The 19871-nt window shown below is 31.9% G+C and overlaps 1 protein-coding gene across 1 annotated transcript in view; it reads left to right on the top strand.

Annotated features, from left to right (window-relative positions):
- The window catches only part of LOC148276698 (uncharacterized), a 124052-nt gene that overhangs the window by 85234 nt on the left and 18947 nt on the right, over positions 1-19871 (top strand). Inside the window, exon 2 of the mRNA XM_088233913.1 lies at positions 5227-5461. Coding sequence (XP_088090039.1) covers positions 5269-5461 — 193 coding nt within the window. The 5' untranslated portion in view covers positions 5227-5268. The remainder of the gene's footprint in view (positions 1-5226; positions 5462-19871) is intronic.

The following is a 19871-nucleotide window of genomic DNA, read 5'->3' as shown; positions in this document are numbered from 1 at the left end:
ATTTTGCTTTTATTTGCACGTCTTCAAAATGTTGATGACATTTTGTATAATGCGGTTTGCAAGGCATGTAAACAAACTTGGACGCTTTCCAATATTAACTGCATTAAAACGATTACTAGCCTCATAAATTCAAAATAAATAAAGATCCACCAAACCATTTCCGCACAACACAAACAAACAAATGAAGGCGATTGGAAAAAATAACCAATGAATCGTTAACATAGCCAACAGGTTTTCAATAGTGTAGCCATTGCGTTCTGTTCCATAAAGTGTCAACTGAAATTACCTCGTTTCGTGAAGGGCCCTACAATAACGCACCCCACCCTCCATCCACTTTTGCTATTAAAAGAAAACAATTCCGCTTTATTTAACTTTGCTGGCCACCATTTTCCGGGCTTATTTGTTCCGACCGAACCGACGCGACGTGGACGACAAAGGAATGGTTTGTATTATTTAATAAAAATGAAATCAATATAAGGTATGTATATTCTTGATACGGGTTTATTTACTTACAGATTATGAAACATTTTTTTTTCACATAAGCTCTAAATCTATGGGATCAAAGTCTTGTGTTGAGTCGGGACGGAAAATTAATTAACAAAGACATATATCACCACAGATATTGAATAAAACCAGAAACATAATAAAAATGAAAGAAAATACGAGTATACATGAGGCACATCAATATGATAAACAGCAAACACAAACATTTTAATTTGGTAATGTATCCAAAATAAAACAAGTTTATTGGATTGTAATTCTACTTTATTTTTTATAAAATATACAAAGGGTATATTGTGACGCGTTTCGTCTTGTTAGGACATTTTCTAACAAACTCGGGTTTGTATATTTTGAAAAAAATAAAGTAGAATAACAATCCAATAAACTTGTTTTATTTTGGATACATTACCAAACTAAATATGGAATTCTACCAATTGTCTGCATACACAATAAACAAACATTTTATTTACATTTAACACAAAGGACGAATATATTCGAAAAATCATCAAAATAAACACTGATAAGAAAAAGTAAAAATATTATTTTCAAATAGTACACTTTGCAGAACGCGTTTGGTACACAAAGTAATGAAGTATTTTTAATTTTAAGACTGTTGTCCCATTTACACTGGAAATGAAAAAACGCAACCGATCAAAAATTTTTTTTTAGGTTGGTGGCTCAAAATACCAATAAATAAAAACAATTATTTTATTTCGTTTTCCAATTCAAAAGAGTACGAATATTCTTGTAAGTTTATATATAGTTGGATAATTTATATAGCGCCATTTTTGTGAAAATCACCTCAAGGGCGCTGTACAATTAATAAATATCCCAGTACGTCTTGCAGCTACAGAGCGCATGGACGGTTAGGATTCTAGTTCCTCGTTTTCAATTAATATAAATAAAAAATTATAACATATAGAAGCTAGATTACAGGACGCCTTGCAGCTACAGAGCGCATAGACAGTTTGAAATTTAGCCCCCATTTACACATTTTAAAAATTGACAAATAAATTTAGAGTGCTAATGAAACTAAAAAAAATAAAATAATATAAACAATAAAAAAGAGTAAGATTACAACACGTCTTGCAGCTACTAAGCGCATAGACGATTAGAATTCTAGACCCCATTTAATAAATTTAGGTAGTCTGAACAAAAGTAGTATTTTCCAGTTAGTTTAATATGACTTTTTTTTAAATTGACGATTTGGGCAAAATGGAAATTTTAGAAAAAAGGTTTTTTTTAAGATTAACCAAATATTTCATTATTTGGGGCATTTTCAAAGAGTAACAAATAACTCACTATTAAAAAACGGGAATCAAATTGAGGTAGAACGGAGTTCAAAGCAGGCCTGTGACATTAGCCACAAGCCCACAACCACGTTCTTATTATTAACTTATTGTTAAGTGTTTCTTATTCATGAACATAAAACGTGTTCTTTACCGGGAAGTCCCATGCCAAGGAATATATTACATTCAGGTTATGGTTCTGTGGCTATTGTCGTGGACTCACGGATCAGAGGTCCGAGGTTCGAGCCCCGTTCTACGAAAACTTAATATTTTTTATTTGAAATTTATTTATAAAATGGTTTATAAATGTATCCTTTGACAAAACAGTATTCATATTTTAACAACTAATGGACCAATACTTTTTTGTTTTAAATAAAAATAACAAATTTCCAAGTCTTTTATAAAACTTTATCCAGTGCTTTTATTTTATCTACGCCCTGTGGTGTATAGGACACTGCGTTGGCACTCCAATTGTAGCGTATTTTGATCATTTTTGTTAAGTGCAAGGTAACTATGCTATGCATTTATAATAACATGGTTTAAGTTTTTTGTTTTGTTATTGCTACATTAGTATAAAACTAATTATATACTTTATTACACAAAAAAATATCCATCTTAGAATAGGCTGAGCCTCGTTTAATAGAGACTATCCTAACCAGAGGACGCTCCGTATTCATTTTCTAATCCACTTGTTTTATTTAAATTTTCTGGTATTCAATATGTATACTTATTTATGCAATAAATTTATAAACATTTAAAATATATATTTGTCTTACGCTTCAGGTACAAATCCATGACAATTATTTATTTCTTTAAAATTGTAATGTTACGACTGTTTTTAAAAAATGTGCATTAGTTGTATCAAAATATGAAAAAATTAAATACAAACGGTTTTAAAAATGACAGAATAAGGGTAAAATAAACAAACGTGGCACGTGCCGTACAAATGAAAATAAAAACGTCACGTTATTTTCCCGCGTCGGTAGTTGGTACCATAATAAATACGAGCTTCATAAGACGAGACGGTACCATTCAGCAAAGCTACCTCCAATTGCAATCGGCACGGTATCGTGGTACTCGGTTGGGTAATTTCCATTGTAGTGACAAGTACGTGTTTGAACACTAATCTAAAGGATACTGGCCTAGCGTTTGCGCCCGGTGCTCAATTGTCCTATTTCCCCTATGCCTCTGGTTCGTACTTAAGAAGGGAGTCCAAAGCGTTGTAGGTACCACCAATCAAACGGAAAAAATACAGCCATCATCCTTATTTCCTCCTTATCTACTCCAATAGTTTAATATGTTTGTATTATTACGGTTTTCGTCCTTTTGAAGAGGGATCTGGGCCGCAACAAACGCCGCGCCGTCTTCATCGGTACATACCGAGACGGTATACTAAATTTTCCAACTATCTCTATTTACTTCGATATGCTCTACCGACTTGTCAATACGTGTTTTCATTACGTCATGTTAGACGTCATATGATCAAATTCAACCAATAAGTGAGGCCGAAACCTTACTCCGCGTTTAATGCTTAATTTAAATAAAAATATTTCTCTTTCGTATTTTAAACAAGCTTCTGCGATAAAAAGGAGTAACTTTGAAAAGATTTTAAAACAAAAAATCCCAGCTTGAAAATTTTTTCAAATGACATTTGACTATTTTCGAGGCGGTAAGCTTAATTTTTCATCTGTCCGTATCTACCGAGATATTATAGAGCCGGCTCTGTCGATATGTAGACACGTGCTTTAGGAAGATAGGGAAAAATGTGGAAAAATTGTAACATATAAATCCATTTTTCATAGTGGTGATATTTTTACCAAATTTCACAGGTCACATGATATTACGCATGCGTTTTTATTACCTTAAGTTTTAAATCCAAACGGTTCGATCCTGCTATATGTCAATGTAGCCACATCGAGCCTTATGGTTTAAAAACTCACAGTTACTTTAGAAATCAATTCGACTTCAACATTTAATGATTTCACTTTTGTATTTTAAATACTCTTTTAAGAAAAAAACTGGCCACCCCACAACGATGAAAATTTTAAACAAATCATAATTAAAGCGAAAATTGCTGGATGGAACCCAATTTCTATGATTTTTACTGCGTAGATGTGTGAACCGTGGAGTACTTGAATCCTTGGTACATACCAATAAATCCAATAAACTTGCTTAATCTTTGTAATAGCTCGGGAAATTTTTCTCTAACTAAACCGTAACGGGGAAGGTATGACGTTTTAAACTTTTGATTGGAATCGCAGCCTTGAAGCTGTTTTATAATGGGAAGTTAACATTTAACGTCAATTTTATCTACAAAGTAAAATTAAGTTTACTGCATGATAAATAGAATATGCATACATTTTTTTTCTTAATTTGTTCAATTAAAGGTTACTGATGAAGACACTTGAAATGTAAATCTCATTTTTATTCATTTCGGTAAAATATAAATAAAATACGGAAAATGATTGGAAATGTTATCAACGACTCCCACCTTGAAAAGTAAGAAAACTCGTTAAGAGGGTGGGGTTGTAGAAAGTAAACACATAAAGAACGTTTCGTATGCGACAGCTTGCCACTTGTGTATGTTTGTGGCGAAATGAGGACCACCCTTTCTAAATGACCTGATACGATTTTAATATTAGGAAGATATCCTTGGTAACAATTTAGTTGTACCACACATAGTAATATTAAATTGGACTTTCATATGATAATAATTAAATACTTGTGAGATATATGATAGTTAGATTATATAATCAAAATTTAAAACTAACTACATGATGAAAATTTAATCGGGGCCCTGATTTCACTACCAGTAGATAACTACATATTCAGATCATGTCTCACCTGTTCTTTTTTAATCCCTTAAAATATGTATGATTGAATATTTTTCCTTTTTGAAAATGTTTGTTTTTTTTGCATTTGAGCAGGTTTTTATTTCTTATTTATTTTAATTTTTGTCCTTTTAATTACTTTCAATGAGTTTCTTTTTTATGTTTATATCATTTCTATTTATGTAAATACTAACTCAAAACTGTTAAAATGACTTTTTTACTTTTATTTTAATTTTCAAACTTCTTTCATGTCATTTTATGTCTCAAATAATGTACAATAAACTTATGTATGTAAATAAATAAATAAATGTATGTTTTTTACCCTTATTATATTATTGTATTTAGAAAAAAAGTATCTTATAGAAAACCTTAGCATGTAATATTATATGGAAACTTCACTGGTCAATTAATGTTAAGTCTAATTTAGTTTACTATAAAACTTTGATATTGTACTCTATGTGTCCTTAATAAAAGAAAATATAGTAAAAAAAAACAAAAATGTCTCATTACCTGTAGATAACTACATTCAGATCATTTTTCACTACCAGTACATAACTACGTATGTTTTATTACCTTGTCTTATTTTATTTTCCTTATTTTTTTAGTCCTCACTGAGCTGGCCGCCGATGACCGAGTGACACGAGACAATGATGGACGGGCCAGAGGCGAGCCGCGTTGGCGGGCGCCGCTCCCGGGCTGGCTCCCAGGGTGGCAGCAGCGTGGGCAGCATCAGGAGGAGGGACTGGAGGGGCAGTAGCTCTGAAGACGAGACTCCGAGGATGGATCCGCAACTCTTCGCCACGTTACTGGCGCAAGCGACCGCTCACCAGCAGTACCCTGGTATGCATATACATTTACGTAATGTATGTTAACTTTACAGTATGAATAGGGTGAGTTATCCTGAAACAGGTAGATGAATAAATATATCTAGGAAATGTGTTTGCTAGGAATAAAAGTACTGAGAAATTAATGTATGTACCGCAAATAGGGAAAACGGTGCACTAAAATTAATTTTCACAAATGAATGATTGTAGCAGGAGGCAAAATTAGTTGGTCATAATAGAATTCTGATGCCAACGCTTATTTATGAAAAGAAAGGATAAAATTAAAAAACCAAACACTTCCGAATTCAGCAAATACTTAAAGATTAAAACGTTAAAAGTCGGAATAAATGGAGCGGGTTCATGAGAAGATGTATGCATTTAGAGTAATATGGCATTTCATCCTCTCTGCCCACCCCTACGACGAAAAGGCGTGTTGGTTTACGTCATATTTGTTATGGACAAACAATGGGCTTTTTGTGTCTGATGTTGTTATTAAAACACTTCGCTTGTCTTATGCAGATTTGATTCCCAATATGATAATAATAATTTGAATGCGATTTTTGCTAGCAAAAGTGTGATGCATTTCTAACGGGGCATATTTTCCTAGTTTAGTAAAAAAAAACTTTTTTCCCTAAATTCGATGTTTACTTATAGCCCATTTCACACGTTTGGTGCAAATCAACACGCCATGGTAAAATTAGGGATGATCAATAACATTTTATTTTTTAATTTATTGTGCACCAGAAAGCAACCCAATATGTATTTTGTTATCATGCGTACGATACATACAAGACTGAGACTGTGCGTGTACGCATAATTAACAAAAACATGTGCTTTTTAATATAATGAAATGTTGCCACAAAAAAATTCGTGGCCTCTGTTGTCAAATTTTCGTAACACCAGTTGTCAAATTGTCAAGACTAAAACAAATATTCCTGCATTTATAATGATGTCTTAATTTACATGAAAACACAATGTGAAATACGTTAATTTTACTCTAATGAACTTTTTCTTTTAGGGGATAAAAAAACATTGTTTATCTCTCGAATGTGCAATTTATTCTAGTAAGAATATTTTTTTAATACCTTAATAGAATTCAAACCAAAGATAATTTCGAAAATGTTTCAGGAGAATGAATATGTTTTATTTTACGTTGGAAGCAAGACTCAAAGAGAGTATACATAATTTCTTCAGTCCTTTGATTAATAAAACTGATTTGTTAAGAGTTTTCTTGACTCTTATCATGGCTAGCAATAAAATATATTTTTATTTTAATCTCCTTGTTTCTGATTAATTAAGCTTATTGTGCATGTCGAAAGAGTTTTCTTAATTGTGTATGTTTTTGATAATTTTAATTAACTCTTGTCTATGATGTAACACAAATCTACACAGGATGCAAGACTTGATATTTTTATCTCTGTTACTTATTTAAATGATGAAGTTTTATTTTTTGGAATCATCAAATCAACATTTTTATATCCGATTTGGAAAGTTTTTATCTTTACCATGCAAAGAATCATAATACAAATGAAAGTAATGCCAATACCACAAAAAATCTGTTTTACTTTATAAAAAAATCACGAGAATAGAACTTATAACAAAAAAAACTGAGACGCTGTTCTGTTGCCGGTGTTTATAGGAAAGAATCAATAAAAAAAAATTGTTCAATCTGTCGGTTATTGACGGAAGGCGAAAGCGCATGCTACTTATGTGACCGGCGGCGGCTTATTTATGATTTTTAATTTATTTTGCCAAAATTACATTATATTTTTTATAATCTATAGAAAAGAATGTATAAATAAAAATAGTTACCAGTAAATTTCTACCTTTTTTTTCTTCAAATGTCTAAACTTCAGAATCTCTTGTCTTTTTTGATGAACTCACCTCTACGTCTTCCATATATTTCACGAGTGTTAAACTGCAAACAAATGTGCACACAATACGGCCAAATTTTTGAACACCCAAAGGAAGTTGAAAAAAATGAAGTTACGGCAGAATTGACTTTTTAAAGACCTCAAAATGATTTATTTTTTTGAAAAAACGCACCCAGGCCTGTGAAAAATAACTGTTGTATAATAAATACACATTAGAAAAAAAATATTTTTATGCATAAGCAAAGCAATAAATAATCGGGATAAGAGGAAAAAAACAAAAAACCTTCCGAAAAAAATGTTTCGAAATGATAGTACCTTATAATAATTAATTTGGAAGCGACAGTCGAAGGAAAAATAACTAGAAGAAAAAAGCAGTTCAAGTCTAAAAAAACGAAAACAGAAGAGGCGAAGGGAAAAGGCAGTCGAGTTGTCACGTTTCCTGTTTATGTCGGAGATTCTCTCATCAACCCGGGCACTTTATAATAAAGTACCGATTGTCATGCTCCACAGAAAGGTATTTCAAACGAATCGTTCTCTGAACGTAACTCTATGAATCTAAGTATACTTTTACTTTGATTGAGAAGACAAGATTTAAATTAAACATTTCTACTTTCCTCACGACAAATGTGTAAAAATAGTCGAACATTAACAAAGTGACTTCATTAGAATGATGATTATTTGAAACATTTATATTATATTACTGATACTCAAAACATTACCTTTGTGGTGTAATAGATTTTCAATTCTAAGTGAATAATGCATTGTATAATGATAGCATTTACCAACTTCTCTGTTAATTGGTTTCGAGACGTACCCGTCTCTTCCTCAGAACACTAATTACACTTACATGCAAAACCTACTATCATCATAATTCCTTGATCCACAGCTAATGGTGCAAAGGGAACTGCATTGGTATATTAATCGCAGGGTATATTGATAAAAAAAATACATGAAGGTAAGATGTCTTTAGATCAGTCTTTCGTTTCAGGCACCAGTCTAGGGACGTTGAAATATTCTAGTGTAAAAATAACCTTTTATATGTAATATTAAAATATTATTAGCTTGTCCAAATGTTTGTAGTGAGAAGATTGAATTTCACCTTCTAGGGCCTACGGAGTTATTAAGATTAACAAATTAAAACTGAGATGGAAAAAAAATTTTAGAAGAAAATATGAAAGTTCAGGTATTTACAGGACTTATGTACTGTCATTTGGCTGGTTGAAGTAACTACTTTACACACATCTACAACCATTTGGAAACTAGTCCAAGAAACGCGAAATTGAAGTGTGAAGGTCAGATGAATATATTTACAAAACGAAAGGTTCCAGCCACCTTCACTTAAATCAACAGATGTAAATTGAAGAAATATGGATGTTCAAACACAGGCATGGAGGAAGGCTGCACTCCGGGGGACCTAATTATGGCAAACGACAAGGCGAAATCTGTCCCCGCATATTGGAGTGGGAGGATATAATCTAACCGGACACGCTTAGTAAATAACACAGGCAAAACGGTAAATGTTGTACAGTGTGAAATGTGGCCACTTTAACCAGCCAATGACAAGTCATAAGTTCTATTAAAGCCTAGACTTCTATTTTCCTTCCCTTAAATGTTCTAGTTTGTTATTATACATTTTTTCTTAGTTGTAATATTTTTTTATTGTTATGTAATAAAAAAGTTCATTGCAACGGAAAATTGGATACAAAAAAAATATTTTACTCGCTGTAAAAGTTAAATCATTTATATGTATGGCAAAGTTTCTCAAAAATGTATAAAAAAAATATTTTGAAAAATGAACAACTTTGAATGACGCCATACGTCCGAATCAACCAATGAAAGAGGGTTGTGATATATTTACAGTTTCCGGGAAGTCAACTTACCAATCAACAGAACTTACCGATTAAATCTTGGGATTTCAGGAGTTTTTTTTAAACACTAAAGCGATGAAAAAACAATCTAAATTTCATAAACCAATAAAAATTAATTAGTTATATGATTCCATAATTTTTTGGAAGATTGTCATATTTTTAGGTATTATTCAATTTTGTATAAATTATCTAAAGACATCTATTTAAAAAAAGTTACTGTGTTTTATACATTAAAAAAAATTCTGTCTACCTCAGAATAGGTATTTACTATACCTTTTGAGAATAAACAGTGCCTAATATGTTTGCTTGTACTTTAATTTTACTTTTTACTTAATTTTTACTTGTTTTTACTTTCATTTCGATTATTTGTATATTTTTTAACTTCTTTACTGTTTTGCAAAAATATCATAATACTACTATGCTTTGCAAAAAACCCCGATTTATTCGGCACTGAACTGGACTAAACTAAAATAAAAAAATACTCCGAACTTCCTCATTAAGAAGAATTTTTTTTCTTCTAGGTAATTAAGGTAAAAACACTATACAAACTTTATATTTAAAACGTGAGAATTAGTTTAATTTAATTAGAGCAGGTTACATGACAAACAACATGTATACTTCACGTCCTCATAAAGAATTAATGTAATGTCGTTTATATACGACAACAGCGGAGAATAAAAACAAAAAGGGGGAATGAAATGACAAATCACAACAGTTCTGCGTCATTAAATTGTATGCTCATTTATTGAATGGCAATAAAAAGCTACCGACTTGCGCTGCGCATGACCAATCGATATAAATAACATAACCTAACTGTTAATGTCAATAACCGATTATTTGAAAAAAACTCAAATGGGTACTTTGAGGTATATAACTAAAGTAAGCCTAAGCGTTTGAAGTATGGTCCCTCAACCTGCGACCAATTGTCATACATATATATGTTTGATAGAACGGACTTAAGTCTGTTGCGAGCAGTACTCAGCTCTTTTTGAACTTGTGAGTCTCCTAGAAATTATTAAAATGCCTACACGTACACTAAGACATTTCACAAATCGTTCTGTAGCTCAACCACAAATAACTATCGACGTGCTAATAAGCGCCGTGGTAACAATTTCTCACCGTGGTTATTTATTGTATTCGCGATCATAATATAACATCCGTGCAACACACATTAAATGTCAAAATATTTCAGTTTCGCGTCATATAACCCTGCTGCGCAATCACATATTTGAATTTCACCGGTGTAAATATGGAAAATATTCCAAAACTGCATTTTTTTAAAGTTATTTATTATTTACCATGCTATTCATTGCATTTAGCCGGCGATTGGCATATCAAATGTCGAGAAAAGCAGTCGCCATAGTAATTGTAATTTAATTTTCTCTTTTTTGTATTAGATACTTCTTATCATTTTGCAAACGCAATATATTGTATTATTTTTTATAATAAACGCCAATTTTTCGCCAATGAACCGTATTTATCTACGAGGAAAACAAAAAACAAACCGACTCACACTTAGAGATTAACACGCGTAATTTAAGCATGTTCATTATTGTTCATTGTGATCGCTCAAATGCTTAGCATGTTTTTAAGCACGTCGATAGTTATTTGTGATTAAGTTAATGAAAAAAACAGAAAGATATATGTTTTAATTAAAAAAAACATTTTATTCTTATGTTACCAGTTCTAATGTCCCAATAATTTTGTCAGTTACTCTACTCCTTCGTCTACAAATGTATTTTTCCGTATATGTAGTAAAACGGTTAACAAATGTAACGCGCATGCGGAAGGAAGCAACATTATGAATAAAACTCACAGTAGACCGATATAAACGGTCAGTGCTTTTTACTGTACTACGCGTTTTGCTTGCCAAAGTCGATATATAACGTGATGACGCTTGCATCCATCGCTGGCCATTCCATTTCATTTTGGGACGACTTTTTAGTTCGGATTTGTATGGAGTGTTTTTTTTATATATATATTATATCTCAATAACTGGGTAGCAACATTTAATGTTTGTCCAAATGTTTGTAGATAAACACTTAGACAAACTGAAAATATTATAGTACAAATAACTGAAATAAGAAGTTTAAAAATGCGAAATTTGTTTTCGGGTGCTGCCTAGTATGTGAAATAATCTAATCAGATGAATCTTTTCGCAAAATAAAGGTTTCAGAACTTTAACAACACTTAAATCATCAGATGGAAGAATGGATGAAATATGGATGTTCAAACATAAGCAAAATGGTAAATGTTACACAATGGCGGCCTCCGTGGTGTAGTGGTCAAGACTCTTGACTCACACACGGAAGGTTCCGGGTTCGATTCCCGGTGAGAACACAAAAATTAAATGTGATTTTTCTTAAGCCTGGGTGTTCTGTGATGTAGTTCACCACTGTAATTGGGCTTCCTGGCCTGTTGTGGTGGTTGTGGCCACCTAAACTATCCCATGACAAGTCATAAGCCCTGTGAATGCCTAAACTTCCGTATTTCTTTATCTGAAATGTTCTCCATCTCTGTTTTCATTTGTTTATCAACTGGGTAAATTTTTAGATATGTGGAAAGAATAACATTTTTGTAACAGGGACTATTTTGCGCAAAAGCGAAAAATTTACCAATAGACTACCTCAGTACAAAAATGTGAAGATAGTTTAAAATTATCTACATGACAGATATTCGTCTTTGATATTACCCTGCTCACATAACATCATGCGATTATTCATTAATTCCTGAAAAGAGCCTTTCAAATTCTTCGTCAAACACCCGCATATATTCAATGAAAACACATAATTTAACGAGATAACTCGAACCAATATGTAGAAAACCACGCAGCTAACGAAACCAGACCATAAAAATCTTCTTTTTACGTCTCGAATATAACTCTTCCACTTTACGAGTGGGATATATCCCGGGTTCGGTCATTTCCCGGGTTTCTCATCAATATTCAGTTTTCTCTTCGAGAACAGTTTAAAGTTCTTGGTACCTTTCAAGGGCGGCTCTCCCGTAGGAGCGATGTGGAGATGTAGAGGTCACATTCGTTCCCGCAAACCTCCTCACAAACTCGAGGCCAGGGAACTTTTATACTGGAAGATATAAGGGTCCGATCAACCGATTCAATTTGGTGAATAAACGTAAATATGTTTGTTTCTCAATAAAAGTCCCTTACCTGTGAGAAGTTTTATTTCTTTGATTTTAACTGGAAAATCAAATGTAATTAAAAAAAAATATTTTTCAGACATGTTGTTTTAGTTAATTATTCGACCTAACTCAACATATGACTTTGGTCTCGTGGAGTTGAAACTTCTATTGCGTCATTGTAATGAATATAAATAAAACATTATATCGCACCTTTCAGGCGAAAACGACTCGACTAAAAAAATCTACTTTTTGGGAAATTGCAAAAGAAGAATGTAAATTTTAACACCTTCGTATTCTTTCGTTGATTGTTTTGTATTTTTCGAAGTGAACACCAAACCGAAGGCTTTCAGCGATTAATCTATGAAAAAAAGCGCACTGAAAATAAATTATTTTACGTTTAAACACGACATTTATTAATTGAGTCATTAGATTTAAAAAACAAACAAAAGCACTTGGATAAATAAGAAAATGACATAATTTTTATTGTTTTTATTTATTCACAAAATGTCATAAACGTAAATAATTCACTTAGGCTATCGATAATTTAAATAATGAAATTAAATTAACTTAAATAAGTCATTTTGGTTTTCGGTAAGTCGGAACGAAACAATCATAAAGCTAAAATTAGTCATTTTAATATTTAAAAAAAAAAATAACTTGCCATTTGTATCGGAATAAAATTCTCAACCGGTTTTTGATCACTATATGTTTGTCTGCGTTGCGTCCTTCACACAGCAATGTAAATACAACACTTATTGCGTCGCTTCCGTACTGACTCGGAATCTAAATTTTCTGAGTAATAAAAAAACCGGTGTAACGGTTTTGTCCTATTCATACCGGAATGTTGCGTTTTTTTTAATGCAGAAAGATGCGTAATGTTCACTGAAGTTGTTTTATCGTCTTAACTCATTTTCAGCTTTTTTGGGGTTAAATCGTTTTCGTCCAAAAGGTGCAATATATTCATTAAATTATGAGTTCTTCAAAATATTTACTTCTGAGGACTTTCAGTAATATAATGCATAAATATTTTGAAATTATAATACATTCACGTTTATAAAACAAAATAGTGAGTAGAATATATCTTAATTAGTTTAGAGATTTAGATATAGTTCTTAGATTAATATCATTAGTTTTTTAGAAAAATGTGATTTGTACATGTAATCAATAATTTCAAAAAATATGTTTTTGAACCACAAAAATATTTTATGTAAACTTCAATTTTATAACAAATTGGCTAATAAATACCGTTTTCCTCACAAAAAATGGCCATACAATGGAATATTATCAATTGCGATATATTGCAAAATGTATTTTACTATCATGCGCTTTTTTTGAATATTTTATAAATACTTAAGTTGATAATCAAAAAATTTCATAAATTTTATAAAAATCAGTTTGTTGTTCAATAGTAACGTCTTGGACTCCTGAACAGAGTTTTAAGATTCGAATCCCGTTCTAAATCAACATGATTTACATTTTCTACCACATTTATTTCCGATTCATTAAAATAAGCCAAAAATTGAAATGAATGTATAATTTTATAATAGGGAAATATCACACCCTACGAATACCGAAAACAATATGGGAAATGTATTTAGAAAAAAAAATGTATTTTCTAAATCAATCCGAATTGTGGAAAAATGTTTTCATTCATAACTGTTTCGATAAAAATGATAAAAATACACCTCCAAGAAAACGCGTCAAGATTGGCCTGGACAATGGTAACGCCAAAATTCGTGACGTGAAGAATAATACACGATAGTATATTATTTTTTTTTCAACCAAATCGTGAAGAATCGTAGTCAATGCAATGAATCGTCTTCGTGGGAATTTAAAATATAAATTCAAATATATTTTTAATGCTTCAAATAAACACAATAAACATTTCTTTTACTTGACAGTATTTAAACGACCCTTTTTATTTCGTAATTGTAAATATACAATATAACATTCCCATATTGCAACGAAATTATTTTATTTCTACTTTGAAAAAATACGCGAGACGAGGACGACCAAGGAAGACGTGGCATGATCAGATAAATCAATATTTAAAGGTGGTCATGTCAAAAGCAGACAGAACTGAAGGGCATGTATGACAAGATGCATGAATGTGGAAGAAGCTAGAAATGTATGCCAGGATATACGTGTGTGGCGGTCTATACTCTCTGTCTACCCCTTCGGGAAAATGGCGTGATGGTAGTAATAGTAGAAGTAAAAAAAAAAACTTAAATGCATCGGCAAATTGCTCTTTAAATTAATCAACTAAGTTAATGCTAGTGAGCCTCTTCATCATTTTGAAAATTCTTTAATATAATTTCTTAATGTTGGGTAATTTTCCACTAAGCCATTTAAATCTGGTATAAAACTTGCCTTAATTTTGTATGTCTTGGAATTTGTGAAATAAATTGAAAATCGTAAAATATTTACTTGATAAATAATAATCTTGTTCGTTTCCATTAGTTTTCTACCCTTTAGTATTTCTCAGAAACGACTACTTCTAGAAGGTTATTGAATGTTTTACGAGATTTGGTTGTGCTAAAAGTAAGTATTAAATACTTCTTTGACATACTCGTATAATACAATAGAGATAAAGAACATTTATTTACGATTCAGTCTAAGTTTTTAATTGGATCAAAAAATAAAGGAGTTTCGAGTGTTCAAACATGAGCAGAATTATGAATGCTACAATGTTTAAGGTTAATAAATATACTAGATTAGACCACGATCTCCTCTTGACAGTGAAAATGTTTTTTCAATTAGAAAAAAGTGTTTTTTTTTAATACGTGAAAAAAATCAAACAAATCGCTGTTTATTTCAAATTATGTGTAATATGGTATTTCTTGATTACACGTCTTAATTTCTATGAAAAAACTTAGTTGGGTCTTAAAATTTATTTAGTTACATAATTAATTTATTTATTGATGTTACTATAAAGCGGATCAAACATCAATAAAGATGCGTGAAATCGTATAAAATGGCAGATGAATTATTTGTATTATAACAATTAGTAACGCAGATAGTAATTCACATGAAATTGTGGTATTTTCTTGCAGGGGAATTATTCATTTTACAATACACTTCGCTCAATTTTTTTTTCTGACAAAGTTCAATAAATGAAACTGCCAGTAACCAGTAAAACATTGTATTATGTGTTATGGGATTGAGAGTTTGATTTTTTTTTTGGTTCTAGTATTATTAATACATTTCTGCTTTTAGTTATGCAAGAGCTGTAAAAATCCCGAATCAAATAATTAAAAAATAAAATAAAATAAAACAAATTAAACAACAAATAAAATAATATAATAAAATAAACTAAAATAATATAATAAATTAAGAATTAAAACAAAACAAAATAAAATAACTAAATAAAGATAATAAGATAAAAAAAAGTAATGTAAAATGAAATAAAATAATGTAAAAAAATAAAAATATAAATAAAACTGTTGTTTTTAAAAACAGCTACCGATACCAAGACAAAATTGTCGAGAAATCTACTAGCGCGAACAAACGTCGCTTCCTGGATTCGCAAATAAATGCAGCAGAAGAGGCATCTCGCAGAAACGACTCCAAAGCACTGTTCAAAATCATTTGCCAATATGTGGCAAGACAATTCCATCCCCGGGTCTTGTTCGTTATCCCAAGGGGTGGTTGAGTCTGATATGAAGCGAGTGTGTGACTTCTGTTGGCGATGTTTCGGCAGAGGCTGTTTTATAAACATCCCTAAAGCATGCAAAATCATTGACCATTCTCCCCCGAGCTGAAAAAAAGTAGTTTAAATGCAATTATTCAGCCTCTCCATACTTTCAAGTCCGAGACACTCTAGAAGTCTGAGATTAGATGCATTTTTTACATTTTACATTTTTTTACATTTTTTTTTGCACCACAACAGGCCAGGAGGCCTAATTACAGTGGTGAATTACATCACAGAGCACTCAGGCTTGAGAAAAATCACATTTTAATTTTTGTGTTCTCACCGGGAATCGAACCCGGAACCTCCCGTCCGTGAGTCAAGCGTCTTGACCACTACACCACGGAGGCCGCCAGCAGCAGTCTTCTACAACGGGTGTCTTAAGGATACGGTAGTGGACCTGGCTTGAACACGTGTTGCGCACGCTTCGAGAAAAACTTAACCTTAATTGCATCTTTTTCAAACCTGTAAGCTCACACCGTCCTGAAAAGCCGATGACGATCTTTCGACTTTATTTGGTGGGATTAAAGAGCACTGAATTGACATTGGAGGAGGCGAGAGTGCTGGCAGGTAATAGAGACTCCTGGAGGCAACTGGTGATGTCCACATGCTCCACTTAGGAGAGGATGTAGGAAAGAAGAAAAATAAAGTATAAAAATATCAAATAAAAAATCAAAAAATAATCTAAAACAGTCAGAACCCCCGCTGATTGTGACAAAAAGTCACGATGACTTTTTGTCACAGTGTCAAGTGCTATGGAGATATATGAGAGGGCGCTCACTGTGGCGACATGACAATACGGTGACAAAATGTTCCAGTGTGACGCGACTGTCACCCGGCCCCAGCCTGTACATTGCTATGGGAGTGCGTTCACTAGGAATTTTCTGTCACTCTGCCGGCAGACGCCAACGAACGGACTTGTGTTGTAAATTTTTCAGTTATATTTAAGATTGACATATTATTCAAATAGTGATGAACAACATTCTATACAAGATAAAATAGAAGTCTAGCCATTTACAGAGCTTATGACCTGTCATTGGCTGGTTTAAGTGGCCACTTTACACATTGTCAAACATTCATCATTCTACCCATATTTGAACATTTTTATTCTTTCAACCCTATCATCTGTTGATGTTTGTGAAGTTAAAGAGCTGAAACTTTTATTTATGCGGACGAGATTTAAGGTGGCTGCTTCTTTGCACGTAGATGATATAAACGGCTAGCATTGTATACAAAAAAAAAGGAATTCTCTGATATTCGTTTGAAAGGGAAATTGTGGGATGAAATTTCCATTCAATTATTGTAAAACTATTTATAGACATTCAAAAATAATTTTAAACACCTGAGAGGATATTGACGTAATTCAGAATACAGGAAATAAAATTTACCATTTAATAATTGTTCATTATATATGGGACGTGCCTAGTAGTGTTTCTTTCATTTAATTTTCCTACTGCGTAATTCAAGAACGCAAATCACTGCGACCTCTTCGAAATCCATCGCTAAATGAATATTTTGTCACCAGTAGTGAGTAGTGAGTGCACCCACAGTGACACAACGTGACAGTGACAAAAAGTCACAGTCAGCGGGTGGTGTTAACAGAGATTTAAGTTTCGTACAGGTACAATGACTTTTCTTATTCATGTCGATGTAGCTTACCTTAACATAAGAGAACAGGTATGTCTACTTTCAAGAATATTTTTTAATTATTACCCAAACACTACGTATTTACGCAGAATTTGCACAATTTAAACATCCTAACCATACAAACGCCTTAAAACCGCTAAAGTTAAATGAGTGGGAAATCTGACAAAATTTAGATACCAAGTTATTTTGAAAACGAATTATTTGGGGAAAATTGCAATTTCAGGTTTTGGGCACTACACTGGGGCAGGAGCCCGGGGCACATCGGCCCAACATCATGAAGGTGTGCCGGCATTATTCCCTCATGAAATTATCTGATTAAATTTTCATATTCAATCTTGAGTTGTTTGCCCCTGAGAGACTTTCTCCACTCTCCCCCCTTTCATTCGATACACCCACGCCGAAATCTACCAGCGATTTTCCTGAAATGGCTTCCCTTCCCAGCCCTTGCACTGAAATATCAAATATGTTTTGTAAATAAAAATTATACAGATAAACAAATTATTTGCCAATTCTGTTGGCAGTCCGCCTTCTAAAACAAAATATGAATTTTTGTTATTGGAAATAATATTTAAAAAACCCGTGGTCGAAATTTTTATTGAATGTTCGTAATCAATTGAATATTACTGCTTATCGGCTTTTTTTGTCTACCGGTTTCGAGACGCACTTCAATAGGATTATTGTTACATTAACATCAAATTCCACTATACACATGTTAACAATTGTTATTAATAGCTAACACTAACGTGCACTGTATTTTTAAAAAAATGTATGTGAAAGAAGGCAATACTTTGAATTTACGAGTTAAAGGGTGACAATTTACCATACCTTGTGAGGGTAAACAGTATCTAATATAATAAAATAAATTTAAAAATAAAAATAAAAGTTTTTTTTTCTCGATTTGAGCATGCTGTGTTTACATTTAATTGATGAACAATATTCATTCATCAATTAAATGTAAACATTAAACCAATGTCATATGTATTGTTTATTATTTGTGAACCGTTATAAATAAAATAAAATAAATAAACAAAACAACTTTGTTTTTCACTTATTTTTTTTCCACTGACCGGTTCCAAAGCACCTTGCCGAAGAAGCTTGTTTGTTTTAAAACCGGTTGGTGGAAAAAAAAGTAGTGATTAAAAACAACGTCGTTTTATTTATTTTAATATAATGAATTGCCACAAAGTTAGTGCTTCAAATATTAAATATAAATTTAATATCTTAAATGTTTGTATTTAGTTTGATTTTACATAATTTATTGTACTACATCTAATTAAACTTAATTGTACCATATTTTTCTGTTTTGCAAGCAGAACATATTTTTATATTTACTATAATAAACACAGAATTTCAGCACAAAACTAAATTACAATGGAACCTTGTGAACGTGATATGAAATATATCATATTTTATAAATGCGCACTTTTTTTTCTATTTAAACAGCATGCGACAATTTCATCACAGAACCACAAAATCATAAATGTATTCATTATATTTCACACCTAAAATTTGATGCTTCGATGCATACTTTTTTAATCAATTCTTGTTCTATACGTTTGACTAATTTTATTGTTTTTTTTCATCCATGTAATATGGAAAAAATTGTTTCAAAGATAAAATACAGATGCTGTGATGGAGTTGGTCAGACGGTTAACTTTAAAACTGGCGTCGCGGGTTCAATTCCCGCCAGTTGCAAGAAAATAATCAAAAATTTTTTTTTTCTTAACTGGCCTGGGTTTTGTGGTGTATTTTCATAACTTCCTATCCTTCCCCCTGCTTATAATTAATTAGTTAAAATTGTTAAATGATATTGCATAAAATGATTTTATATGTAGAGTTGTGGCTTTTGATACGGCGTGCCCTATTCAAAGTCATTTTTAAAACTTAGTAATATGTAAAAAATGAACTATTGTAACATACCTAATTGAAAAATATTTTAAAACCCTTGAGTTTCAAAAAATAAACTATTATAACTTACAACGCAAATCAAAGACACTATAAAATCTTAAATTGGTCTCAAAAAATTCATTATAATAACATATCACGCGATATAAAGACATTTTAGAATCACAACTAGTTTTATGAGTTTAAACTTACAATTAGTCTTTAGTACCTTGATGTGTTTACCAAAAACCACGCAACTGAACTGAAAATAATTTAATACTGCTTTTAAATGGTTAATGTATTGTTGCGAATTAAGATCAATATGTG

This window comes from Micrasema longulum, unplaced genomic scaffold (assembly GCF_059751315.1).
Source record: "Micrasema longulum isolate JH-2025_06_02 unplaced genomic scaffold, ASM5975131v1 h1tg001161l, whole genome shotgun sequence".
Lineage (NCBI taxonomy): Eukaryota > Metazoa > Arthropoda > Insecta > Trichoptera > Brachycentridae > Micrasema > Micrasema longulum.
The sequence above is the reverse complement of the archived record's forward strand: the minus strand, read 5'-3'. Positions and strand labels throughout refer to the sequence as shown.